Below are 27,315 nucleotides of genomic sequence, written 5' to 3' on the forward strand. Positions count from 1 at the left end.
CACTTGGTTCCGCCGAAAAATAACGTCTGCGAACCCGAGCAAGGAAACGATTTCTGTGACGCAATGACTTTTGTTTCTCCTTGGCTTATCAGATTCCATGATAGAATGAAACTCGAGTGCTCCCCGCAGCGAATACCTCGTGCGGTAGTTCTGGGGTTATTTGAGCTAAACTGTGATTGGCTTAGAATTCCTACGTCACAGAAATCGTTTTCTGGCTCGGGTTCGCAGACGTTAATTTTCGGCGGAACCAAGTGACAGCCGGATATACGTCTGCGTTCGCAGGCTACCGCTTGACGGGATTGGTGAAAAAGATGGCGCGGAATGAATACAGTCGAACCTCCACTAACGGCCACTAACGGCCCCCTCTCAACAAAGGTCAATTCTCTACAATGGCCTTTTTTTTGTCCCAGCGGACAGTCCATACATTCACTTTTGTTTTAAACTCTCTAAAACGACCACCTCTTTACAACGATCGATAACGGCATCGGTCAGTAGCCAATAAAGTGCGTCCCAGCTCCCAACATTACCTAGTACCTCTCGCAACGGCCAGTCAATCAACAGCTGACTGACGGTGTATACAAAAACTTGTTTTTTATTGTAAAAGGTTATGAAACGATCTCCGAACGTCGTCGTTCGTCTTTGTTTCTGTTTGGTTTCTGCTTTATTGATATATATTTTGTTTGTGTTACATATTTATATGCTATAATAAGCATATTGTTAAAAAAATAATAATAACAATAGAAAAATGCTGTAACCCCGAAAAAACAACATTCAAATAACATTCAACCTTTCCCTGTTTACAGAGCATTATCAATGAGCATTTTTACAATAACTGTCTAATTTCTCGCGCGCTGATTGGCTCATTTTTATCATCAATAAGAGTACAGACGGTTGAAATCTTAATTTATACAAGCTTTCAAGTTCAACTTTCAGTTGTCAAACTGTAAACTTTTTAGCCAGTGAGATTTTATGGGCTTTTTTAAGTAGCCAATCAAAAAGAAAGAAAAGCTATTGACAATGGTCGCATCATTTTGAATAAAATTCACTCATCTTTGTTTACGGCAAGTTTACGACGTCTTTTCCCCTCATTTATTCCTGTTATTTGACCATTTGGTGCTTTTGCTATATTAAAAACAAATTGACGTCAGTTTTTTGTGTGTCTGTCCTCTCATTGATGATAAATTTCGTCATAACTTTGTCAAAGTTTACTCTAGAACACTGACAATGTTATGACGCAAATTATCATTAATAAGAGGACAGACGCATAAACACTGACGTCAATTATTTGTTAAATTTCAGAGGCCAGAAACATGGGTCTTCTAGTTGCATCAACTGTTGACTGACGTCGGAGAATTTAAACTAATATTTGATTCGGCCGAACGAGTGTTAGAAAGCTGTCCGTTGCTCCCAATCTCGTTCCCAGGACCTCTTATCTTCCCGCCCTCCGGGAGCGAGACATGAGAGGGGGTGGGGGCTGCAGCCCCCCCAGCCCCCCCGGGCCGTACGCCTATGATCATCGCAGTTATATCATGGTGTTCATATCTGTCTCCGCAGATCAAATATATATATGATCTTTCATAAAATTCTCTTAGTGGTATTTGCAATATTTGTTTGAGTTTCTGCCCTAGGTTTACTTTCTTTACGTATTTTCTTTTGCAATAACCATCACCAGCCCTATCCTATCCTCTGGCGTGGCCGTGGGACAAATTTTTGCATCCATATCCGGTGCACGTGGGGGGCGCGGTGGCCTCATGGTTAGTGCGCTCGTCTCCGGATCGAGCGGTCCGGGTTCGAGCCCTGGCCGGGGACATTGTGTTGTGTTCTTGGGCAAGACACTTTACTCTCACAGTGCCTCTCTCCACCCAGGTGTATAAATGGGTACCGGCGAACTTAATGCTGGGGGTAACCCTGCGATGGACTAGCATCCCATCCAGGGGGGAGTAGAAATACTCCTAGTCGCTTCATGCTACAGAAACCGAGATAAGCTCCGGCCTGATGGGCCACTTGGCTCGCATGCAGACTTTACCTTTTTTTATATCCGGCGCACGTTGATTGATTGATTTTCGACAACTCGCTCCGCGTCCCATCAGTGGGGGTTTTTTCTCTCCTATGAAAAGCCGTGAGGAGAATGGGGATCCTTGGGTTGGCAAGAAGGACTGTCACAAACGGCATGATGGGTAATGTTGTGAAAAATGGCGGAAAGCAGTGCCCTATGACAACTCGGCGAAGAATCGCTAATTTTGAAGCGTACTAGAGGACGTCAACTGGGGCTTAAAGATGCCGAAAGCTGGTAACAGCAAGAAGCGAAAGAGAGAGAGTAAGAAAGACGAGGAACCCGACGCGAAGAAAGCGAAATCGAAAGAAAACGATGGACCACACGAAGTTGAAGACAAAGAGCAGGACTGCACAAATGTTTTCAATCTCCCATTCGAAGAACAACAAGAAATAGATGACATCGATGAAAAGTTGGAGCAGAACGCGGCAAAGAACAACTTAACGACAATTAACGTGAAGAGTATTTTGCACGTAAGTTCACGCATAAAGAGTAAACGTCCTATTATGTTCTGCTGCAACTAAGATCTTCTCCATTGTCTATTTAGAGGACGCCATCACGACCTAAGTCAGTCCTTGCTGCATGTAGATTCTCACCACTAAAGACGTTTACAATTAGATTCTTACTCACCCAGTGACATGAATGCAAGATTATGACACGTTGTTCTCGTAGAATAGTGCAGTTCAATCCTTGCATTATTCAATCTACTGTAAACTTATTGGAGGTATCATGTCAGATCATTGCATGATCAGATCGTTTCACACTAGATCAGTTCCACATTAGCTCAATCATCAGATTTTTCCATAAAAGGTCAGATGGTCCCTCTTATAAATATTTAGATAAATACGGATCGCTCCTCGATCCTTGAGTACTATCAAATGTAAGTTCTGAGTACTGCTTTCATGATTGTTTGACCAATCAAATGCTGAATGATGTCAGGAATGCCATAATGATAGAGTGTATCATGATTTCACTGCAAACATGACTGAGTACTACTCACAAGATTGGCCATTCTAAGGCAATGAACTATTATAGCTGATGAACTGCAGTTAAGTTTATATTAACAAGTTCACTTGGAAGTTTAAGTACTATTATAGCTGATGAACTTCCAAAGGAAAATAAGAGATTTAGCTTGAGTACTTTCAAACCAAGACATGAAGAAGTAAGTTCAAATACAGTCAGGGAAGATGGTAACAAATTAGTACAAACTTGTTCTATGAATCAAATAAGCATTGATTAGGTCATTTTTCTTCAATAAGAATGTTTTCTTGACTTTTTGTGAGTGGGGCGATCTGTCTATATTGTGGAATGATCTGACCTTTTTGTGGAACAATCTAGCTTAAAAAGATATGACCATGAAACGATCTGACCGTAATTCTTATTGGAATATCACACAAATGTGGCCGAGTGAACAGTCATTCAATTTGGTTTTGTGTCTTAAGAGATCATATTCCAATGTCAGCAGATGTTTTTGGAGAGTTTCAAATGGGTAATGTCTTGTCTCCTCACTCTGTACATGTAGCTGTGCTTGTCTTGGATTCCTTTAGTCATTGTCCTAACTAGCATCCGTCACACGGATATAAGGTTTTCTCAGATAAACAAACAAGCTTCACTTCTTTATATTTGGTGTGTGTAGAGATCAGTAATCCTGTCTGCAAATTAATGTACAGTTGAACTTCTCTACAACAACCACCCTAGGGGAGTTCAACTGGTTGTCATAGAAAGTTGATCATTGTAGGTGGGTTTCAGTGAGAGTAGAGACATAGTTTGGTGTACTGTCTGGATACCAATGGTGGTGATGGATAGTTGGCAGCTACCGAGAGGTGGCCAGTTTTTCAGATTCAACTGCAGTTTGCAATGCTTAAGTCATCCTAGCCAGGCAGCTCAGATATAACAGTTATTTTGATGATGTAACTGGTTTTTTGTTATACCAAAGTTACTTGTACATTTGAACAATGTATGTACCAGTATGTTTGAAAACTTCAACATCACCCATCCTCTAGTTATTGATAACAACTCATTGACTCTGAGTTATTACCAGTATATACTCTATTTTGTCTACTGCAACTGCACAATGGTGTCTTTAGTAACAATTTCTGGTGGATGATTTACATCTTGTTTTGTATATTAACAGCATGTTGTATCTGACAAAAGAGTTCTTGCTATGGTGAAGAGTGTGGCAGCTGAACTTGAAGATGAGCAGGGTGATGCTGCCACGAGTAGCAATGGAGAAAGCCTGGATGTGGAACTTGATTTTGTAAGTAAAGACAGTGAAGCATTTGTGGATTTTTATATTCTCTTTTGTTAAAAACTGGGTCATTAGATAATACAATTCGAGAGTTTTCATTGGCTTAGCCATCATGGGTTATGAGCCTTTATACCTTGCTTTACAAATATGGTAAGTGTACTCGTGAGTTTTAAAGGCAGTTTGATTTATTTTAGTTTAGTTTTCTATATTTTGGGGGAATTTTTAATAAAACAGTTATTCCACTTGTACTTGTTGGATATGAGATGATTATACAATGTACATGTAGTCAACTCGGCACTACGTGCCTCGTTGGCTATCTTCCATCTCATATCCAATGCACACTCGTGGAATAATTATTGTTAAATATAACAAATGTAACAAGGAAAAATAACCCTGTTGCCAGAGATGGATGTCTTGAAAGGTCAGGTTGTGGCATTGGAGAATGAGAATGAACAACTAAGAAACTCTGTGCAATCTTTCAATGACAATTTACAATTTGTAGTTGTTTTGAATACTACAGTGGCGGACACATGCTCCCAAGTTGCAGACAACAACTCTGAACTGCAAAAGCTCAAGTCTGAGGTAGAACAACTTAAACACAGAAACATTAAGTTGGAAGCACATACCTGTCAAGAGAACATAAAGATTTTCAACCTTCCGGAAATTACAAATGAAATACTAAGTGATACTGATTCATTCAATGTTTGTTGATAAAATGATGATTGCTAAAAGAGGATGTTGATGAAATGCGCTTAGAATAAGTTTATCAGATACCATCATGACGTAAACCTGGTCATGCCAAGCCTTGACTGGTAATAATGAAATTGAGCTTCTATCAGGTGTGGACACATAAAACGATTAAACTACACAAACTTGAATACACATACTTGTAATTCGTTGCTTTACGATGGTACGACTTTTACAATCTTGTACGGTTTCGAAAAATAAAAACAAAGGAAAATTACAACTATAAATACGTGAAAAAGACTAGACAGGCAAGAAATGAAACCAAAACTTACGTTTGTGTCCTTATAATGTTGACAATGACGGTATATGGGTGTTGAAAATGATTCCCTCTAAACAAATTGCTGTGTGCACTACTTCGATTGAGCACATGCTTTTTGACTCGCAACGCATCTCGGGATAATAACTAAAGAGTGTGTGACATCATGCGTAATGGCAGTAACATCCGGATAAACAGTTTGTATGGTAGTATGTCAAAAATCTGAAAAGCACTGGTATAGGACTATCCCACAACTACAGTAGGAAATCACCGAGATTCATGAAAAACTGTACTGTAAAATAACACAACAGCAAAAGCTTTTGAACACTGGTAAACTCCAAACGCTTTGGAGTTTATGTTCTGTTATCTCAGTGAATCTTAGCACGAATCTTTCAAGAATATGGTGAATCTTACAAGAGCAATACTGACATTGAGAACCTACCATCTCAGGTAGACAGTTATCCGAATAATTTAGATTTACCGAAATTGACAGAGCAAAAGCAATCCTGTGAGGGCGGTATTTCTCTAAAGGAATATGAATTAATTCTGAATGCCTTCCAGGATAATAAATCCTTTGGAACTGATGGAATTCCAATTGAATTTTATTTGGTAAAAGATTGCTATACGAACTGTGTAAATGAATCCTTTAAGTATGGTGAAATGTCCAATTCCCAAAAGAGGGCCATAATAACACTTACTGTATAGAAATAAAAAGAAAGGGCCGCACATTTCTGGAGAATTGGAGACCAATTTCTCTTATCAATGTTGACTTTAAAATCATTTCCAAAGTCATTGCTGCAAGAGTAAAAAATGTGTTACCGAATATCATTCACCATTACCAATCCGGTTATATTAAAGACCAATACATTGGGGAAACTATAAGATCAATTTTCGACATAATGGATTTTACAAAAGATAATAATTTGCCTGGACTTCTTGTTTTCATTGATTTTAATTAAGCCTTTGACTCTTTAGAATGGCATTATCCGTTTAGCTGTTGCGAGGCAGACTTTATTAACTGGATAAAAGTCTTTTATTAAAATATTTCAAGTTGTGTTATAAATAATGGTGTTACATTTGACTGTTTTACCCTTGAGAAAGGTGTCAGACAGGGGGATCCCCTGTCCCCATATCTTTTTCTTTTAGCAGTTGAAACTTTAGCAATTTCCAAAAGAAAAGATGAAGATATCAGGGGAAGAAAATGTAGCTTCTGAAGAAATAAAAATTCTCCAGTATGCTGATGATACAACTGGTACTCTTTCTGACATAACCTCAGCTCATGCTCTGTTAGATAATCTCAACAATTTCAGAGGTTTATAAGGGCTTGCAGTTAATTTATCAAAAACTGAAGGGATGTGGATTGGCTCTCTCAGGGGAGTAGTAGATTAAAACCACTTGGGATAAAACGGCCTGAAGACCCTATTAAGACTCTTGGAATCCAGTTCACATACGACACGAATCTACTTTATAGTACAAACTTTAAATGTAAAATGGAAGAAATGAAAAAGCTTGTAAATATATGGTCTGGCCAAGGGCTATCCATTTACGGGAAAGTTATGGTCATCAAATCATTGCTCTTTTCTAAATTTGTTTATATCTCAGCTGTACTACCAACACCATAGCATCATATACAAGTTAATGTGGAATGGTAAAGACAAGGTCACAAGATTTTCAGTTATTAACACTTATGAAAATGGAGGGATAAAAATGCTAGATGTAGAAAGTGTGATAAAAGCTACAGGTGACTAATGCTTGGTTAAGGAGGATATTTGGTAATAACTGTGGTGCATGGAAGACATACTTGGCTAATATTTTACAAGAGCAAGGTGGGCTCTTTGTATTTCTTGCAATTACAACATTGGAGATGTTAACATAACCTCACAATTCTTTAAGGAATTATTAGAATGGTGGACTAAATTTCAGGAGGACTTTGGGGAAGATCATAACTGGCATAATATAATTTGGAATAATAAAGATATCAAAATCAATGGAAGATCAGTTTATTACAAAAGTTATGTCTGCTCCAGTATAATTTTTGTAAGTGATTTGCTCTTTGAATACAATAATATTGATTCATTTAATGTAGTGTTTAACAAAAAAGAAGACAAATTTTTTGACATGGACGGGCCTTAGACTATCCATACTGAATAACCTCAAACATTCAAACCATAACTCTTCCAACTCGGATCCTTCTTTTAAAATTAGTGACACAATTTTTTTTGCAAGTGAAAATATGAAAGATCATATATTTGAACTGCAGAGAAAGATATGAAGACATGATTGATCATCACAGTTATAAAAACAACTTAAGCAGTTGTGAAACTTAAGCCTGAAAAAAGATCAGGCCTGAACGGGATTTGAACCCATGACCTCTGCGATGCCGGTGCAGTGCTCTACCAACTGAGCTATCAAGCCAACTGGGAGCTGATCATGTTGTGAGTTCATCATATACCCGTAGATAGTGAAGAATACAAGTGAATATATGAAAGATCATATATTTGAATTGCAGAGAAATATATGAAGGCATGATTGATCATCGCAGTTATATAAACAACTTAAGCGATTGTGAAATTTTTCAGGCTTTCATTTCACAACTGCGTAAGTTGTTTATATAACTGCGATGATCAATCATGTCTTCATACAATTTTTTTTTATATGTAAAGGAAAACGAAGCTGAAGACTGTTACAAGTTTCTAATAAGGAAAAAAGGTCAATTATCTAATCATGCCAAAAAATTTAAATTAACAACTGATGATATAAAAAAGGTATTTATTCTCCCTCACAATGTTGTTGAGGAGCCTTATGTTAAAGCCTTTGAACTCTCTTATACAAATTCAAAATTATATAAAATTGGCAGCATCAAAGATAGTCTATGCACATTTTGTGGTGTGGAAACTGAAACTTGAAACCATAATAATTTTTATTGTACTTTTTCTACGTCATTCTGGCGGGAGTTTGAGCTCTTTTACATTACTGTTACAAAGCAGCAGATAACATTAAGTCTTCAGGAGGTTATAATTGGTAGAATATCTTCTAGCCCCTTTCTTAACTACTTGATTATTATTGGTAAAATTTATTTGTGGGATTGTAGAAGGATCAAAGTACTTCCATCTATCACTGGTTTCAGTTTTAAACTTAAAGAAATAAAAAATTAATTGCTGCTTATTTTAAAGGCTTTTCAAAGTAAAGAAGAATGGCGTTTTCCTTTTTGGAATATCTTTTTTCGTGTTAGAGATATTTAGGATTTTGTATTATGCAAATGAGGAAAGTGATGATGTCATAGGTGGTTCCACTAAAACAGCACAACACTCAATCAAGAATAACTCTAGAAATATTAAAGTAGTGTTCTTTAAACTTGGCACCAGCAATGTACATCACAAAAGAAACACACACCGGTCGTGCCATTGCCATGACAACAGTTATGCTGCTGGTTCTGTTTCAATTAAGACTAAAATTCCCAGATTTTATCTCAAACAAGGATCATCCACTCCCGACAATCTAATGGGGAGAGTTAAGACAATATGGGAACCATGTGTGTTCTGAGCAAGACCCTCTGTCCCACTTTAAAAGGTTACAAATGGGGATATATGGTTTTTCACAGAAAGAGACTGGAGCCAAGAGTGTTGCCATGGCAACAACATAGTGGGTGTCATTCTGTTTGTTTTGTGATTGACATTGCTGGTGCCAAGTTTGAAGAATACTGCTTGAATATTTCTAGAGTTTTTCTCGATTGAGTGTTGTGCTGTTTTAGTGGAACCACCTATAACGTCATCACTTTCCTCATTAGCATAATGCAAGAACACGAATATCTCTAAAATGAAAAAAGATATTCCAAAAAGGAAAATGCCATTCTTCTTTAATTTGAAAAGCTTTTCAAATAAGAAGCAATTATTTTTTACTTCATAGGCACTTAAAAACAAAATACAAAACTGAAAATTATATTGCAACTGAAAATGGTAATTTGAATGAATTTTTCAAAAAAATGGCCAAAATATTTTAATTATTTAAATTAGTTGTTGGTATGTTTTAAACTAGAAATGTTTCATTCTTGTGCTGTACAATAATTACACAGGTAGTAGCTTGTCTTTGTAAAAAGTTCAATTTTAATTTAACTATTTACGAAGACATGCTAATACCAAATTTAATGTACTCTTTTATGTACAATAATTGGTAAAATATCCTCTTCTAGCTCCTTTCTTAAATACTTGATTATTATTGGTAAAATTTATTCATGGGATTGCAGAAGGATCAATGTGAAAAATATATTGTAACTAAAAATAATGACTAAAATGAATTTTTCAGCCAAAATATTTCAATTATTTTAATTAGCTGTTGTATGTTTTAAACTAGAATTGGTTTCATTCTTGTGCTGTAGTCATTTGTTGTACAATAATGGTATAGGTAGTAGTTTGTCTCTGTAACTAGTAGAATATATTTCCAAAAGGTCTAGATAGCAGCAGACATGTAAAGATTTTAAGGAAAACGACCAATTTTTTAAGTTTGAAAGACATGTTTTGACAGAACTTCTGTCATCTTCAGTTGAATGAATGATTACAAAGCAAGTTGAATAATAAGTAGGCAAAAATGCTAATTAAGACAAATAGTAACAACAGAACGTGAAAAGGTGTAAATTAATATGGATAGCCTCCTTTATCTTGAGTTGAAAGCTGGTAGTGGCGTGATCTAAAATATGAAAGCAGGAGGCTATCCATATTCAAAAAGAACTACCTTGCCTCAATCAGCAATTACACCATGTAAATCTAAAATTATCCTTTTAATTTACACCTTTTCACGTTCTGTTGTTACGATTTGTCTTAATTAGCATTTTTGCCTACTTATTATTCAACTTGCTTTGTAATCATTCATTCAACTGAAGATGACAGAAGTTCTGTCGAAACATGTCTTTCAAACTTAAAAAATTGGTCGTTTTCCTTAAAATCTTTAGAATATATTTGTTTTAATTAGTTTAATCAGTCTGTCTTTGTAATTAGTTTGATTGTTTTTGTTTAATATAGATTAATTTAAGTCAAAAACCAAAATTGTACCTGTAGTAATAATTCAAGGTTCGTACGGGTCATGGAAAAACTGGAAGTCATCGAATTTATTATTTCAATTTCCAAGCCTGGGAAGTCATGGAATTTAAGTGAGGGTCATGGAAAGTCATGGAAAAGCAATAGAATTACGCTTTCTGAGAATAAAAAGGCCATAAGATAAAAAATTGAAAAAATAACAGATGAATCAGAAACAGGCTTTCATTTCATAGGAAAGAGACACAAGTAGGCATTTTATACATTATAATGCTGGAAAATATGGTAAATAAATGATTGTTGTGACACTACTGTGAGAACAACTGCTTAACTTAGATCATGGAAAACTCTGAAAGGTCATGGAAAAGGTCATGGAAAGTTGTGGAATTTTAAGAGCTTAAAAGAGTACAAACTCTATAATTTATGTTAAGGCTTACAAGCTAAGGTACATGTAGCTTCCAAAAGTACTAGAGGTAGGAGACATACTCTGATTATAAAAGAGAAAACTTGATCCTCCTACAAGAGCCTGTTTCTGGTATTTACACAGTCAATAGTATGTAATATCAATCTCACAATGGGCCGGCCCCAGAATATATTACCAATGTTAAGTAATATAAAACCCACAAGTTGTTGTATGTTTACATACTCAAGGCACATGGTCACTTGTTATCCCTAGGGTTAAGACCACTACATGTGGTCGGCACTCCTTAACCATACTATGAGTAAACTATGGAACTCCCTCCTCAATACCGTCAGGTCACTATTTACAGTTGCAGCTTTTAAATCGGCAGTTAGAAATTTGCAATTTGATACTGATTGCTGTATGTTTTGTAGATGGCTGTTGATTATGTATCTCAGTCTATGTGCTTATTTTGTACTTAGTTATTGAATCATTTACATAATTATATGTGTTTAGTTCTTTACACTTGTTTTCATCATTCCTTACAGTACTGGTATTTACGTTATTTCTTGAAGATATTAGCAATCTTGCTGCAGTAAATTATTATTTTATAATGTATTGAGTATTGTTCTTCATGCAAGTCTGTTACATTTGTAGCTACAGTACATTTCATTGTAATCAATTTTTAATTACTTTTAAATTCTTAACCAGGCACCTAAAATGACCAGAGCAAAGAGTAAACAAACAAATCAAGGAGATCCAATTGCTGTACTGGTAAGAGAATACAATGTAGATGCAAACAAATTTTAACTCAAAATTAAGATAAAAATGTTCACTGGCTAAAAAATTTCAAAAAAGAACATCAGCTTTCAGCTGTCAATCTACAGCCTTCGATAGATAAAAATGGAATGCAAAATGATAAAATATATGCAGGAAAAGGCAAAATAAAAATAAGAAGAACAAAAGCAAAGTAAAAATGTGTAAATTAGGTGACCATTGTTTAAAAAGAATACTATACTGGTTTGGAATCGGCTTAGAACTATTGTCAGCATGCTTGGTAGCAGAGGTGTGCCAAGCCTCCAAAGTTTTTCTAATGTGAAAAGAGCCTTTGTTGATGACACTAGAATTATCAAAATCTATGCGATGGTCGAATGATCTCGCATGTTTCGCAGTGTTTGATCCATTAGCACATGTTTTGACGTTCCTGATATGTTCTTTCTTATGAGTTTTAAAACACCGGCCAGTTAACTCAGTAATTGATAATCAATTGGTAATTAATGATGTTTTGGCAAAACAAGCCCATGTTGCATCACATGTAATTACTGGCATAGTGTTTATGTGAGAGACTTACTGTATTATTTGGTTAGCTCTCAAAAAAATATGAAATATTGTTTTTCCACTACTGTTTGATATACTGACAAATTCTATGAATTTTTGAGAACCTTGACCTGAGACTTGGATGTCTCAAGTTAAGGTTCAACACAAGACTTGCAACATACAAACCTATTTGAGTGACATTTCAATGCTTGACTTACATTTGTGAATAGGTTAACATACTTTTGTACAAAGTAATACAGTTGGACTGGGGCATTTCAGTGAGGGCCAGGCACTGGGCAAGTTGACTGGCTGTGAGGATGATTTTACCTGCCTGGTTTGACCATCTAGAGGATGGTTTTTCTTACAAAAAGGTTCAGTTCAAAAAGTTTTGCGCACCTGTGAAAACTAGTTGCCCTCCTGCTGAAAATGTTAATGAAACCCCAGTCGGACTGTTTACTTTAGTGCGAGCACTAATTAATCAGCTGGGTGGCTCCCTGTCCTTCCCCATTTATGCTACCTGTCCAGTAAAATGAAGGTTGACAAGCTCTTTCAAGACAACACTTGCCTGTTGACTTTTTTAGTTGTTCCTGAGGTCTGTGGTTATCAAATAAAATATGTCTCACCCTACGTTTGCATATCCGTTACAAGTCAGAACATATGATGCTCTTGTCAAAAACTCCTTCACATTCAAGACTTGCAGCCTTTTCTTTTCCAGGCATCTCAGTCTCCCATAAAAGAGTTACGAACAAAGAGGACCTCAACAAAAAAAGTATGTCTTAATATTTTTGGAGAATGGAATCAACTGTTGTAATCGTATTATTTAACATAAATCATAAAATGGTATTTGTAGAGCAAATGAATCATATTGAAGCATCTTTTTCAAACTGAATCTGTGGTGCAGATGATTGTTACATTAAAGGGCCCATAATGTCAAAACTACATTTCACCTAATGAGCTTCTGCGAAAAAATTTTTCGATTGGGATAAAACGCAATTTTTTTACGAATCATTGCAAAGTTCAAAATTCTATTTTCTTGCGGTCGACCCCTGCTGCTGATCACAAGAATAACGTGCTGAAAATGGCCATGAGACTGATGCCTGTGACATAGGTTCAGGAACCTACGATGAAGACTGATGTTGTTTTCTGGATCATCAACGTTGTTACAAAGAGCGGCAATGCACCTTTCCAGCATTTTCAACTAAATGTACACAACTCTGAAGCAAAATTTCCACTTGTTTTCAAGTCAGATAAGTCCTGATCCAAATCACGTGTTCCTGAACCTATGTCAAGACTCACTTCAAACCAAGGAAGACTGGCGGCAGATTTGAACGTCTTTAAAAACTTATAAAAAATTGCATTTAATCCAAATCAAAAAATTTTTTCGCCGAAGTTCATTACGTGAAATGTAGAATTAGATGAGCGAAAAACATTTTTTGACATTATGGGCACTTTAATATATATATGTACATGTGCATGTACCTTGTCTAATGGCAGTCTATTTGATAGCTGTTAACTTGATTGTGTCTTGTTTTTACTGCACTTATGGTTATGATCTGAACCATAAACTTACATAAGTACTGACAAGGTCTTTCATGTTTGATATACATTTGTATTGCAAGAAGCAGACATTTAGGGTGTATGTTAGCTTTTGACTTTCTTTCTGACTAGTCATACTTAACTTTTGGTCCCAATAAATTTGAGAGGCTATTTTGTTTTACCTTTTCTTGTAGAAGATTCATTTTACAGAGTTGGAACTTCCAGATTCATCATCTGATGAAGAATATAACCCAGATAATGAAGAGGTACAGTACAGATAATCCAGAATAGAATTGTAGACTTATGATCCAGATGCGTGGGTTCAAGCCTGCTTGTGTTCATTGTTTTATATTCTTGGGCAAGACCCAGATATGAAGATATGGTCCAGACCTTTTGGGGGCACTGCACAGAAAAGCCTATGTACACTGTAATTAGCAATACTCTTTAATTAATATTCAATAATAAAATGAAAGTTCTGAGAATCAAGGAATAGCATAGCAAGCCACTCAAGGTGTGCATGCAAACTAAACTGTTGTGATTTGATGGCTTTACCTTCACTCTGATGATTTTTTTTTTCTGTTTTTTATTTTTATTTTATTTGTTTTTTAAATTTTCCAGGATGGGAGTGACGAAGATACGGAAAGTTGTGTATCCTTTACCAGGTAACACTGACATAAACGCTACATGTACGATCTGAATCATTGTTTAATATATAAATTTCATGGCAAATGTTTATTATATGAGAAAAAATGTGATTATTCACAAATACGATATTACCGGTAACTCATTTTCACACCTTTATTAATATTTTTCAAGGAGCATTCAGATGTTAAGCACCTTTTATTCTTTTAGCTAAAAATTTATTCTAAAAACTCATATGTAACTACATGTATTAATGTACTCTCGGCAAGACCTGCCTAAAAAGAAGTCTTGCTTCACTGTTCACTTTCAACACACAGTATTAAACCAAAACGATGACTGAAAATGTAACCAAGAGTTATGTGAGAATTATGCCAGTATAAAAACCAAATCTATTCAAAGTGTTTTTCTCAATTTTCTTTAGTATCCAACACAACTGTGTTAATAGAATGAGTGCACTGCTTGAATACAGGCTACCATGTGTATCTTACTTGTGAGTAGAGAACCAAACCCCTTTTCCTCTTGATTGTAGTGACCTAGCTTCACCTCAAGTTCCTGGCACACCAGAGAGGGAGAAAACAGATGATACAAAAGCGTCAGAAGACAACACAGAGAAAACAGGTGCTGTAAAAATTTCTTTATATGTACTATGGTACGTGTTGTTGTGATGCATGGGTCATGTTGTTAAACTTGGTGCATTTGGCAATAGTACACTTGAACCTCTGTCTTGCATTTGCTATATTTCACCTATTTGTCAATGTGCAGTTTCAGAAAATATCCATTCTCCCTCCACAGAAGGGATTGGAATTTCTGAGGAAGGAGGGTAGGGGGTTCTCTAAGAACAGAAAATTCAAAGAAATTCATGAAGTTTAATTGGAACTTCCAGAGAGGTGGGGGTGTTGGAAAAAACCCCTTCCATGAGGGAGGTATGGATATTTTCTGGAACTATGTCACAATAACTTCTCAGCCCCAAGATCAAGATACTAATGTAGTAAACTTTTCAGTTCAATGAGTAATTTATTGTATTTAATCATCTTCCAGTGACCCGATCCCTCAGCAAAAAGCTTTCACAGGAGCCTTTTAAAGTTCCCTATCCAGTGGCATCAACAGCTTCAACACCAGTTGAGGAGGTATGAAGTAAAATTACTTTTAATATCATCAGTTCAGCAGATCTGTGTGCATTGTTTTGTGTGTATTTTCTTTATAAATTGTCATCATCATCATCTTATCTTGTTGTTCCAGAAGGGGCATCCATCGTGCATCCAACTCTCCCTGTTCCCATGCTGCCACCTTGGCCAGTCCTTCCACCCAGCCTTCTTTCTCTTTTTCTCAACAGTCCTTCTCCAAGTTGTCTTCGATCTCCCTCTCACCCTTTGACCTTCTGTTGTCTACCCCATTGTTGTGAAACAGTCATGAACACCCTCTCTTCTGAATATGTGTCCTAACCAGTGTTCCACCTTCTTTGTAGTACCTTACAGCTTACGTCATTTATCTCTGCTATTCCAACCATTCTATTGTTTGTCATTCTTTTCTGTCATCTTATCCTCAGTATTTGTCTCATACCAAATTGTACCGAGTAATGCATGTTTTTAAACAGGTAATTTCTACAAATCCTTATAAGATTAAATTTGGAAATACAGTTAACAATAAAGATTAGCGAAAAAACTGAGCAACGACGTTTCGGTGTCATCCTGGCACCATTTTCAAGTTAAAAAATATTTGTGCGAAAAGTAAACTAATTTATACCAATGGTAGAGGTGCGAAATTGAATAAATTAAGATTAAGATAGCTGTTCAATGTTCATGTTCATTCCAATGAGGTGTCAAACACTGGTAATGAGTTCAGTGTCTGTTCAAAGCCTAAACAAATACTTTTGCGCAAATGGAGTCTGACTGTGTGTTAAGGCTCGGTTTCTTCTTGCGAATCCACAACATTTCGTGGATCAAGCAATCGAACTTTCCCTGACATTTCTTTAGGATCTTAAAGTTGTTAGTCAGGTCACCAACTGTATCAACTCGGTGTTCATTTTGAAGGTGTTTTCCGATGGCGGTAAATCGGTGTTCCTCAATGCGCTTGTAAAGATGACGGCTAGTGTAACCGACGTATTCTGCATCACACAGATCACATATATAGTTATAAACAACGCACTGTTGATTGATCAAAGGTGGTTTTGGCTCTTGTACTTTGAGATCATCGCCAATTTTACGGCTTCTGAACACCGGCTGTAGTTTGTGATCAAGTTTATTACTCAAGTCTGAGAGATGTTTCTTTACTATGTCCGCTGATTTCTGGTCTTTAAAAGGCAGGACTATGCGGTAGATATTCTCTGTTGGAGGCGTCGATCTTGTGTCTGGTGACATCACTGAATTAACGAAACGGGTGATGGTGGAGTTCACAAGAGAATCTGAGTACTTGAGGTTAGAAAAGATCAGTTTAAGGCGTTCGCATTCTGTTGAGAATAGTTCCCATGTTGAGGACAAGCGGTAAGCACGGTTTAACATGGTTTTAACTAAAGATCTTTTATAGCGGTTGTCGACATGACTTTGGTGGTGTAAGAGGAGACCAGTGTTTGTGGGTTTACGGTAAACACTTGTTACCAGCTTGCAGCCCTTCTTACATATTTCAATGCCGACAAATGGTAGCTTACCGTTAGATGCGATCTCCATGGTGAAGGATATGGATGGATGACAGTTGTTCAAAGTCTTCAGAAAGGCTTCTGCGGTTGGTATGTTGGTTGACATACCAACCGCAGAAGCCTTTCTGAAGACTTTGAACAACTGTCATCCATCCATATCCTTCACCATGGAGATCGCATCTAACGGTAAGCTACCATTTGTCGGCATTGAAATATGTAAGAAGGGCTGCAAGCTGGTAACAAGTGTTTACCGTAAACCCACAAACACTGGTCTCCTCTTACACCACCAAAGTCATGTCGACAACCGCTATAAAAGATCTTTAGTTAAAACCATGTTAAACCGTGCTTACCGCTTGTCCTCAACATGGGAACTATTCTCAACAGAATGCGAACGCCTTAAACTGATCTTTTCTAACCTCAAGTACTCAGATTCTCTTGTGAACTCCACCATCACCCGTTTCGTTAATTCAGTGATGTCACCAGACACAAGATCGACGCCTCCAACAGAGAATATCTACCGCATAGTCCTGCCTTTTAAAGACCAGAAATCAGCGGACATAGTAAAGAAACATCTCTCAGACTTGAGTAATAAACTTGATCACAAACTACAGCCGGTGTTCAGAAGCCGTAAAATTGGCGATGATCTCAAAGTACAAGAGCCAAAACCACCTTTGATCAATCAACAGTGCGTTGTTTATAACTATATATGTGATCTGTGTGATGCAGAATACGTCGGTTACACTAGCCGTCATCTTTACAAGCGCATTGAGGAACACCGATTTACCGCCATCGGAAAACACCTTCAAAATGAACACCGAGTTGATACAGTTGGTGACCTGACTAACAACTTTAAGATCCTAAAGAAATGTCAGGGAAAGTTCGATTGCTTGATCCACGAAATGTTGTGGATTCGCAAGAAGAAACCGAGCCTTAACACACAGTCAGACTCCATTCGCGCAAAAGTATTTGTTTAGGCTTTGAACAGACACTGAACTCATTACCAGTGTTTGACACCTCATTGGAATGAACATGAACATTGAACAGCTATCTTAATCTTAATTTATTCAATTTCGCACCTCTACCATTGGTATAAATTAGTTTACTTTTCGCACAAATATTTTTTAACTTGAAAATGGTGCCAGGATGACACCGAAACGTCGTTGCTCAGTTTTTTCGCTAATCTTTATTGTTAACTGAATTTCTACAAAGCAGAAGATATTAATTTGTAGCAGAAGAAACCCCCAACATTAATGGACAGATTGGTTCCTGCCCTTGTGGCAACTTTCCCAAGGTTTTGACTTTGATGTGCCTTTCCCATGGTATTGAGAGGGTTAAACTAGGTTAAACCAATACTTGTATATTTATTTTCTGAGATATCAGCAAGGCTTTACATGAACATGTGATGTGTGCCCAACCCACACTTCACAAGATGATGAACTCCCAAACTGGTCATAATGCTGTGTCCACTCTTGTTTAGCCATTTTTCATATTAAGTCTGTTTGCTTCTTTTCCATGAAGTTGCTGATGCATGGAGCAATCATGAGAATGACAGTATATTTATCCTTACACACTTCTCTTCCAGGTTGCTGTTGTTGAAGATGGTGACCTAATAGCAAAAAGGACTCGCTCTCAGCTTCCACTTCAGGATGTACCCATTGAGAGTATAGAAGGTATTCCAAGGTTTGCTAGATGCTGAATCTGTTTAATCTGTTTTGCTTTTGAACAGCTGAAAAAAAGATTGACTAATGGTCGACTTTTTGTTGTTCATAGCAACGTTCCAACCTCCAGACTTCACTGCGGACATGTATGATACAATCCGGGAAGATGATTTGGACTTTGAAGACATTGAATGGCAGAAGTGGCTTCAGGGACTTATAAACTCAGGTACACTGCAGGGCAGGACTGGCGACATGTACTTCAGTCTAGTCCCCCCCAAGGGGGGGGGGGGGGTTGATCCCAGAAAACTTGGGTGCGATGTGTGCAACACACTTTCCAAAATCCTTCACCCCATTTAAGACCAAAATCTGTGATTTTCCTTACCATTATGACCTGACCAAGAGTGTTAAAGCCAATGTTTATATGCTGTTATTAGGTAGAATAGTTTCTTCTGAAAAACATACCCAATTTAAGACTAGAGTGCAAAAATGATACCCTATTTGAGGCCAAAATGGACAAAATCATTACCCTATTTCTGACTAAACAGCTATAAAACATACCCTTTGGGGCCACACATACCTATAGTCCATAATGGAGTACCCCCTTCCTTACGACTAGTTGTTCAGTTTTGTTTTGCTGTTTATGTCTGTAGATGATGTCTGTGGGGATGAGGATCATGAGGACTCTGAGTACAATTTTATGGCTGAAGATCAGAAGGAAGAAAAAGAAGAATATAGGAATGACAGGGCTGTTAGAATACCAAGTAAGCTACTTCTCTTACTTTAAGTTATTTCATCTTGACATGCACAGGACTTCTACTTGCTTGCATTTTATTTTTGTTTCTGTGTAAATTTACCATAACAATACAGACAAGAAAGGAACTGGGATTAGAAAAAGAAAATTTGCAGCATTTGAGTCAATTTTAGAGTTCCTTGAATGTGAGGCGTTTTTAGCCAATTTTGAAAGATCCATTTTTACTCATTTGCGAGGCATTTTTCAATTAATATTACAATGTTCTGTGTTCTGATAAGTTGGATAGTACATGTAGCTCGCAGTGATTTAATTTGTGAGGTGGTGAGAATTGTGAGTAAAATGGTAGAAGTGCCCAGATTCAGGCATGTACCCTTGACAGTTGTGCATGCAGATCTTTGTAGTAACAGAGACACTAGGCTCTTCACAACCATCAAGATGTACATGTAAAATGTTAGTTACCATCTTTCTGTTGTGCACAGTTGCCAGTTTGTAGAGGTTATCAGTGGCGGATTCAGACCTTGAGCTAAGGGGGCGGGGGGGGGGGGGGGCGGTTTTGTTTTACATGCCCTGCTGGCTTTTCATCCTTCTGTGAAATTTTTTTTTACTCAAAATAAGGGGGTTATAGTGCCAGAATTAACAAGTATTACTTTGATATTGTTGATATTAAATTATGCCGATGTTTCTTGATGGCTTGCAGAGAAGGAAGTCAATGAGTTACTTGATGAATTACTGAAAGATGTGAGTATGTTCTGTTTGCATTATAGATTTCATGCACTTAATATTGATTGGAATTGCTTTCCTCAAGTTGCCTAGCATGTGACAAATTCTGTGAGACTCAAATGAAAATTAAGATATGTTAGCCATGTTGTTTGAATGATGACAAGAAGCCAATGAAAAATTGGTAATTACAGTATTGTTGGTGATGGTGTCAAATGCAAATCTAGAACATAGTAATAGCTGTTTGTTTCCTGTATGCCATTAGTATGCTGGCAAAATTGATATTTTTTGCTTTACATAATATATATACAGTATGATGACAGTGAGGATGCACTCTGGCTGGATGAGGAGGGTGAAGATATGAGCTACCTTGAGATGCTAAATGTCAGGTTTGTTTGTCAATGATTGTTATCACTGATCACTATGATCATAGCTTGCACTATGGCAATATTCTCAACTTCTGTGTTTCTGTTGTATGACTTTGCAAATCGTGTGTGAAATTTGACAAGATTTAATCTCTTTATGACTTAAAGAGGGTAATATCAAGTTCCCTTGTAACAAATTGTTGTTGTGTATAAAGGACAATGCCAACTTTACTCAGTCCTTGTTGACACCTCTTGCTTTGGCTTAACACAATGGATAACCTTTTACAGGGCGTTTCAACTTTGCTTGGTAAACTATTTCATCGCATTACGTCACTTTGCATTATGCGGATAGCTCTCTGTGTTTACTGTTATGTCTAGTTACGTAATGCCTCTTTGCGTTATGCCTTCTTCCGTTACGCCAACTTGCGTTATGCCTCTTTGCGTTATGCATATCTGTGTTATGACTATTCACAGAATCAGCTTGTTGCCATTAGACTCATGTATTCATGATTGTGATAATTTTATATCAATTACTGAGTACTGAATTTTGTCACAGAGAATTCACAATGAGTCTTTCTGTAGCTCATTTTTAGAGCACCCAATTGGTATCTGGAAGGTCATGGGTTCAAATCCTGTCAAGGACTCAGATCTTGATATTGAAAACAATGTTGTGAACCAGTACGGAGAGTAAGTTTGGACACAACAGTAATTTTATGGCATTGACCATGTACATAATTGATTCTAGATTGTAAACTTTATTTTACAGGGATGCAGTGGACAAAAAAGTACAGTTTTTTGATGCTCAACAACTGGAGAGACTTACTGAACAACTGCAGCAGGTATGCCCAGTGTCTTGTACCATCTGTAGGCAAATTTCATGCCGTGTTAAGAGGTCCAGGTCATGATAGTGTCACACTATGTTGAAAGGTCTATGTCAAGCTAGAGTCACATCATGTTTTAAGGACTTAGTCACGCTATGCATTAGTGTAATACCATAGTTTAATGTCCATGTCTTGCTAGTGTCACACCATGTTATAAGGTCTATAATCATGCCAGTGTTCCCTTATGTTTGATGGTCGTGCGAGTCGCATGCCATGTTAAAAGGTCTATGTCATTGGTGGTGGCATTTCATGTTTATATGTACAGTGGAACCCCGCCTTACGACCACCCCGTTAATACGACCACCTCGTTATTACGGCCACTTTATTCTGGCTCGAAAAAAAGCTGAGTCAGTCATTTTCCTATTTAAAGAACCTCTTTAATACGACCACCCCGTTAATGCGACCAATTTTCCATGGCCCGAAGGTGGTCGTATTAACGGGGTTCCACTGTAACTCATACTATTGTCACACCATGTTAAAGGAGCTCAGTCACGGCATTTTGAGTTATTTTGGCCACATACAAAATTACCTTTAAATGGTAGGAAACCTGAAAATAACAGTTTAATAAGATAGAAAAACACCAAAGAGATAATGATAAACCATAAAGGAACAAGGATGGCTAAGGATGGAGAAGATTAACACGGATTACAAACGACGAATTTGAAAAATTGAGGCTAAACTTTTCAATATGCACAAACCGTGACGTAGCTCCTTTAAAGCAGTCAAGTCGTGCCATTTGGTGATTTTTATCTATTTAATTATGAGCTGAAAAGGTTGCAGTGAGCGGTTATGAGCGCCTTGTTTAACGTTCACTGCGTATTCTAAAGTTATAACAATCAAGTCCTAAAATGTATGTTGTTGGCATTTAGCGTGTTTGTTTTATCAGCCTTACTGTTATAGCTCAGCTGTGAAAGCATCCCCGTCTTCAGTGCCATAAGTCAGAAAAAGTCATACTTGGTAAATTATATTCAAAGTGTTCTCAAGGCGGCTGGAACGTTGCCTTTTCCACCGCCCTACCCTTCCCTCCCTCCTTGCAGCATTGTAAGAAGATTTTAGCTAACCTTTAGTTTTGTTTACAGCATGCACAACTCCTGACACAGATATTTCTGATGGCCCGCGAGGATGACAGCCTGGGTAAAGAAGCACAACTAACTCGAGACTATGTCAATGAACTGAAAGGTTTCCATGACAGAGCATCCAATGCTCAGCTGATCAGGGGACTGGGGGATGGTAAAGTACATGCCTCAGCTTTCAGCTTCCCAGGCCTGGAGCAAGCTGTAGAGTAAGTTACTCGTATGCAGTAATATTGGTTAAATTTTGTCTGATGTATCGTCACATAGCTTACACATTAGGTCTAATGCCAAAAAATAAGCTTAATTTTCCCTCGGCAGTGTTAACAGCACAAAGGCTAGTGGGGCCGAGCAAACAACTGAAACAAATAATTCAAATTGAACATAACATAGTCAAGAATCCGAACTGGCCGGAGGCAAACCAGTTGGCTATTTACAAGCGTGGTCAGAGCGGAACTCGGGACCGCTGGATTGCAAGTCCGACGCGCTGACCACTCGCCATGTTGCCTCCATAAAAGAACACAGTAAGGAAATAACTATCGACGAAGCCAGGAATAGGAAAAGCAGATGGCATGATCAGTCCGCGGTTTCTGAAGTAACTAGGCATAATACATTATAAAAGTATGTGGACATTTTACGCGGATTTCATTTTTGCTTATTTGGGTATCTCTGACAACTTGGTCACTCGTATAAGTGCTACTATGACGAAATTTTCATCTTTTTTTTTTCGGACTGTTTCCCTTGAAAATTTAAAATATAGGTCCAAACTAAAGCAAATTTCCATAAATCGCATCCGTCTTAACTTTTTCTTCCGTGATATAGCCCACCAAAAATCGTAAAAACTCGTCCACCATTGCTTCGTTCACAAACGTAGAGTGTAAGAGTGAAGCAAATTTACAAGGTATTGAAACACGCGGTAGCCGATTAGTGTTGTAGAGATAACGACAACAACTTTTTTGCGGCTTGTTTTAAATAGTTACAAGCGGGTGAAAAGTATCGTTTGTAGCATGTCGTGCTTGTTAAACTTGTGATGTCTTTTTACAGAATCGTTAACAGCACCTTTGTTCCTAAGAGAAGAACATCGAGCCCACGAAAATGCACCACGCCTAAAAAAGACAAACCTCCCGCCAAAACAGGAAGGCGTTCAAAAACTCTAACCGAAGACCTTCTTCCAACACTATCAGAAACCAACATACAGCTCATGGCTACCAACAAAAGCGTTTTCCGTTTTGTGGAGCTCCTTCCTCATCATGGTCTGTTACCAAGAACAGGAGACACACCCAAACAGCTCAATGGACTCAGAGTGAAATTCTCAGACGCAGAAGACAATCTTCTAGCACTGGGTATGAAGCAGCTGGGTAAAAAGTGGGATCTGATACAGGAGCATCTTCTTCCCGTCAAGAGCCCCAAACAGCTACAGATTCGCTGTAAAAATCTGCTTTCAGCCCGCGCGCCTGAGAACATCATCAAGTACTATCGCAGGAATAAAGAACTGTGGCACTTACCAACCAAGATACAGGTTTACGTAGGTAAGGGTTAAGTGACAATGTAACGAACCATTTGAACGTATCATTTAAGAAGTACTAATGTGTCCCGCCTAAAGTTACCGGTAGATAACGTCCTTTCTCAAGGCGTCTTCCACTTGAAGCTTTCCTTACGGGTCTTATTGTTCAAGTTAGAGGAATTTGGTTGTGTCAAATGAATACCTTTAGTATAACTTTCTTACTTTTTCTCAGTTACAATCCTCCCTAGGAATAAGAGGTGGAGTTTGATATATTTACCCATTAATCTATAATTCTTAGCGCACGAAAGCTTTAACAATGCTCATAAGAACCTAACCTGCAATTTAGCCGGGAAAAGAACGCCTGATCAGAGGTTAACAAAAACCTACAGAAAAGTTCGGAAAATCTTGAAACCTAGCGTGCACAATGTCGTTAGCACCGGGACAAATATTGCAAAAGAAATGCTTTCTTTGTACTTTATGGGCTGTTTAAGGTTCGCTTGGGTATTGTGGTAAAATGTACGACCGCCATGATCCTTTTTCCTACGGAGGATTCACTTTCTTTTATTACGTTTTCTAATACTGCCTGAAACAGGCCTGCTAAGACGTTGGTCACATTTGAGCTCAAAGTATAACTGAGCTGCAACTCGTTGTTGCTCGTTTTGCGTGTTTCTTGAGCGTGTGGACTTCAGTTTTTGTCTTCCCCGTTCCTAACAGTTTGCTTTTATACGGAACGCTGTAGCCATGGTTCACACACAGAAACTCCTAAATTTTACCAGCAGTCACGTGAGAAATGAACTTTATATGAATAAAATACCGATCCAAGCTCATGCATGTTTTCCCAGTCGTTATGGAGAGCCCTCGTAATTTACTTTCTTCCCAAACTTCTTTCCTTAGAGTCTAATGGCCGCAGGGTACGGGTTAGAGAGTCACTGGAACCAGACTGGTTCATAAACTACAAGAAAAAACAAAAGGAGTACCGAGATAGTCAAGAGAAAAGCGAGCCTACCATTGTTCAGCAAAGCATAGTAGAGAGTCCGTCGTATAGCCGGCCAATCGTGCCTAAGCTTAGTGGAGGAGCGTACACTGTAGCCTTACCAACTGGTTCGTCTCCTAGTGACCGAGGACAGGTAGCATGGCTGACTATTACAAGCAGTACAAGCCCATGGAAGGCTTTAACTCCAGCTCAACCGGTTGAGGATGTATGCGAACGGGAGGATACCTTGGTTGCAGGCAACGTGGCAAGTGTTCGATCATCGCCTCCCGTCAGGTATGTTTGAACTGACTCCGTGACTTGCTCCCCGTAGCGCAGATAAGCATCACGTTTCTAAGAAGCGCCACTTTCTTTGAGCGCTTTTCAGTCCTGTTAATACTTAGCACAGAAGTTCACTAATCCTGACTAATAACTTCTCCGTCTCTGGCCATTTCTGCCTACTACTTTCGTTATCTGGTCCGCTACTTCATGTAGGAACCATTTGGGCTGGTGGCCTTATGAAATTATCTCTGGGAAGTAAGAGATCTTACTGTTAATCCGACTTGGGTTCATTGCTTCATATTAATGCTGAAGAACTGGTCATCTGTTATGATAATAAATTTCCATATGTGACTCCATGTGCCGTCGTCTCATGGCTCCCACTTTAAAGCTTCCTTCATGGATTTCTTTCCGCATTTCTCAATGAAATTGTTTGCAGCCTTAAGATAAGCATCTTTGTCTTTATTAAAGCATCCTTGAGTTTTCAAATTGGATCATCGCGGTAGTGACTTTGTCCGCCACGCCCGTACATTTCTACGAGCAGCTTATTTGGAAAGAGTTGACGTTACTTTTATTTCGTTACAGTGTTGGCCAAGATACTGTCACACAAGCAAATGAGGATCGAGCGCCATTACCCGCTCCTGCCTCAGCAACACAAACTGATGTAGATGTTAACATAAACCCTTCACCAGCAAACGACGAGCCTGTTGTACCGACACACCAGACAGAGAAGGAAATAACTACTACAATTACTGCTGATGATTCCAAGTCCTTAAGTACCAATTCAAACTCAAAAGAAACTAGCAAAGAAAATAATTCAAAAGACTCGACGGAAAAGGTAACTTCAGAAGGTTCAACCAACAAGCCGACGACATCCTCAAAAGCGAAGGCATCGCGTGACAAGAATGCAGGGAGCGTGACAGGTGGTCGGGTGACATCAAAGTCACACAGCTCTGGCTCCGAGAGTGGAGGAAATGCCGGTGGGACTTCCCGCAAGCCTGCACCAAACTCACAAGCCGGCTGGGCGGGGAACTATATCTTGGAGCCAGACCCAAAGGTATAGCAGTGACAATATTCAACTGTTAAAGGCGCTCAGTCATGGCATTTTGAACGTCATTGTATTATTTTGGCCACATACAAAATAACCTGAGAATAATAGTTAAGATGATTTCCGTAGAACATTCGAGCAACAATGGCAAAAATTAAGTTACCAAAAAAAAAACCTCATGGCATGGTAATATTTTGAATACAGCTAAGAAGAACTTATTGAGACTTAGGCTCTCAAGCTGACCCCGCGAGAGAAAATCGAACTTGAAGTTATCCATATTCCAATTAAGAAAGACGTTTCGCGTTAGTTAAAAACATAACAACACACGCTTTAACCATTCTTACGAGGTTAGACATTAACTTTCTCGAGAATGCTTGAGAATTTAATCGCGGGGTCACTTAGAGAAATGAACGATAACCAAACCCATTTATCTCAGTGTATGCTTACGTGCTATGCGCATTAAAGAACCTTGATATCATCATCACCGTATTGTTAAACATGTGGTTAATGTCGTTTACGCTTCGTTATTTCAGTTCAGAAATCGCGCTCACGCATTTGCGGAAGGGTTTTTGGCTAAAGTCAAGGTATGTGAGTCCTTAATAGATTAGTTAGAACGGTTTTCAATTGAGTGTTGTAAAACCTAAGCCAAAGTAATTACCTTAGCCAATCACAAAGAACACAGACAATCCAGTGAACCAATCAAAACTCGAGGCAAAGACGTGTATCCGACGCAAAGAGCGGGAAAACGTGTGCGAGCGAGTCACCATTGGCATTATGTGCCACTTACGCGCGTAATCACAAAAAACGCAGAGAATCCAGTGAACCAATCAAAATAAGTGTGGCTGGAGCGAAGCAGAGGAAAACGTGTTCGCGCCAGTCGGCTTGATTGATTGTGGCTTTACTTCTGACTGGAAGACAAAGTGGGGCTAGTTTTCTAAGCCAATCGCGTAGCGTCGTAAAGCAAAACCAATTACTTTTTGATACTCAAATGAAATCTGCTCTAAGATGTAATTACTTCTTTCCTTTCATGTTCCTGTCATTTCAAAAACATCACATAGCCCAACAACTCAAAGCTCGCTGAAATAAACTTACTGTCTAAACCGTTTCTCTTGTACACTTGCAATAGTTTTGTTTGGTTTTTCGTTGACAGAAGCAGCTTAGCGATGACCCAGTAACATATGAAGAATTCTTACGCACACTTGCACTGTCTTCCG

At 38.1% G+C, this 27,315-nt stretch overlaps 1 protein-coding gene and 1 non-coding gene across 2 annotated transcripts in view; one reads left to right on the plus strand and one right to left on the minus strand.

The window, feature by feature from the left end:
• Nucleotides 1-2,082: 2,082 nt before the first annotated feature.
• LOC110040031 (uncharacterized) overlaps nucleotides 2,083-27,315 on the plus strand; it is a 32,917-nt gene continuing 7,684 nt past the window's right edge. The window contains exons 1-20 of the mRNA XM_020745218.2: nucleotides 2,083-2,526; nucleotides 4,188-4,310; nucleotides 11,443-11,505; nucleotides 12,764-12,817; nucleotides 13,779-13,850; nucleotides 14,203-14,246; nucleotides 14,756-14,844; nucleotides 15,265-15,353; nucleotides 18,441-18,528; nucleotides 18,629-18,742; nucleotides 19,167-19,277; nucleotides 19,965-20,005; nucleotides 20,297-20,373; nucleotides 21,116-21,188; nucleotides 22,310-22,512; nucleotides 23,345-23,829; nucleotides 24,699-25,071; nucleotides 25,639-26,110; nucleotides 26,635-26,685; nucleotides 27,252-27,315. The exon at nucleotides 27,252-27,315 is cut by the window's right edge and continues 23 nt beyond it. Coding sequence (XP_020600877.2) covers nucleotides 2,278-2,526; nucleotides 4,188-4,310; nucleotides 11,443-11,505; nucleotides 12,764-12,817; nucleotides 13,779-13,850; nucleotides 14,203-14,246; nucleotides 14,756-14,844; nucleotides 15,265-15,353; nucleotides 18,441-18,528; nucleotides 18,629-18,742; nucleotides 19,167-19,277; nucleotides 19,965-20,005; nucleotides 20,297-20,373; nucleotides 21,116-21,188; nucleotides 22,310-22,512; nucleotides 23,345-23,829; nucleotides 24,699-25,071; nucleotides 25,639-26,110; nucleotides 26,635-26,685; nucleotides 27,252-27,315 — 2,935 coding nt within the window. The 5' untranslated portion in view covers nucleotides 2,083-2,277. The remainder of the gene's footprint in view (nucleotides 2,527-4,187; nucleotides 4,311-11,442; nucleotides 11,506-12,763; nucleotides 12,818-13,778; nucleotides 13,851-14,202; nucleotides 14,247-14,755; nucleotides 14,845-15,264; nucleotides 15,354-18,440; nucleotides 18,529-18,628; nucleotides 18,743-19,166; nucleotides 19,278-19,964; nucleotides 20,006-20,296; nucleotides 20,374-21,115; nucleotides 21,189-22,309; nucleotides 22,513-23,344; nucleotides 23,830-24,698; nucleotides 25,072-25,638; nucleotides 26,111-26,634; nucleotides 26,686-27,251) is intronic.
• Nucleotides 7,647-7,719, minus strand: Trnaa-ggc (transfer RNA alanine (anticodon GGC)). Its single transcript has one exon. It is a non-coding gene; the product is annotated as a tRNA-Ala (tRNA).

The sequence above is a fragment of the Orbicella faveolata genome, unplaced genomic scaffold, assembly GCF_042242905.1.
Source record: "Orbicella faveolata isolate gen_17 unplaced genomic scaffold, um_ofav_v1 contig_26, whole genome shotgun sequence".
NCBI classification, from domain to species: Eukaryota; Metazoa; Cnidaria; class Anthozoa; order Scleractinia; family Merulinidae; genus Orbicella; species Orbicella faveolata.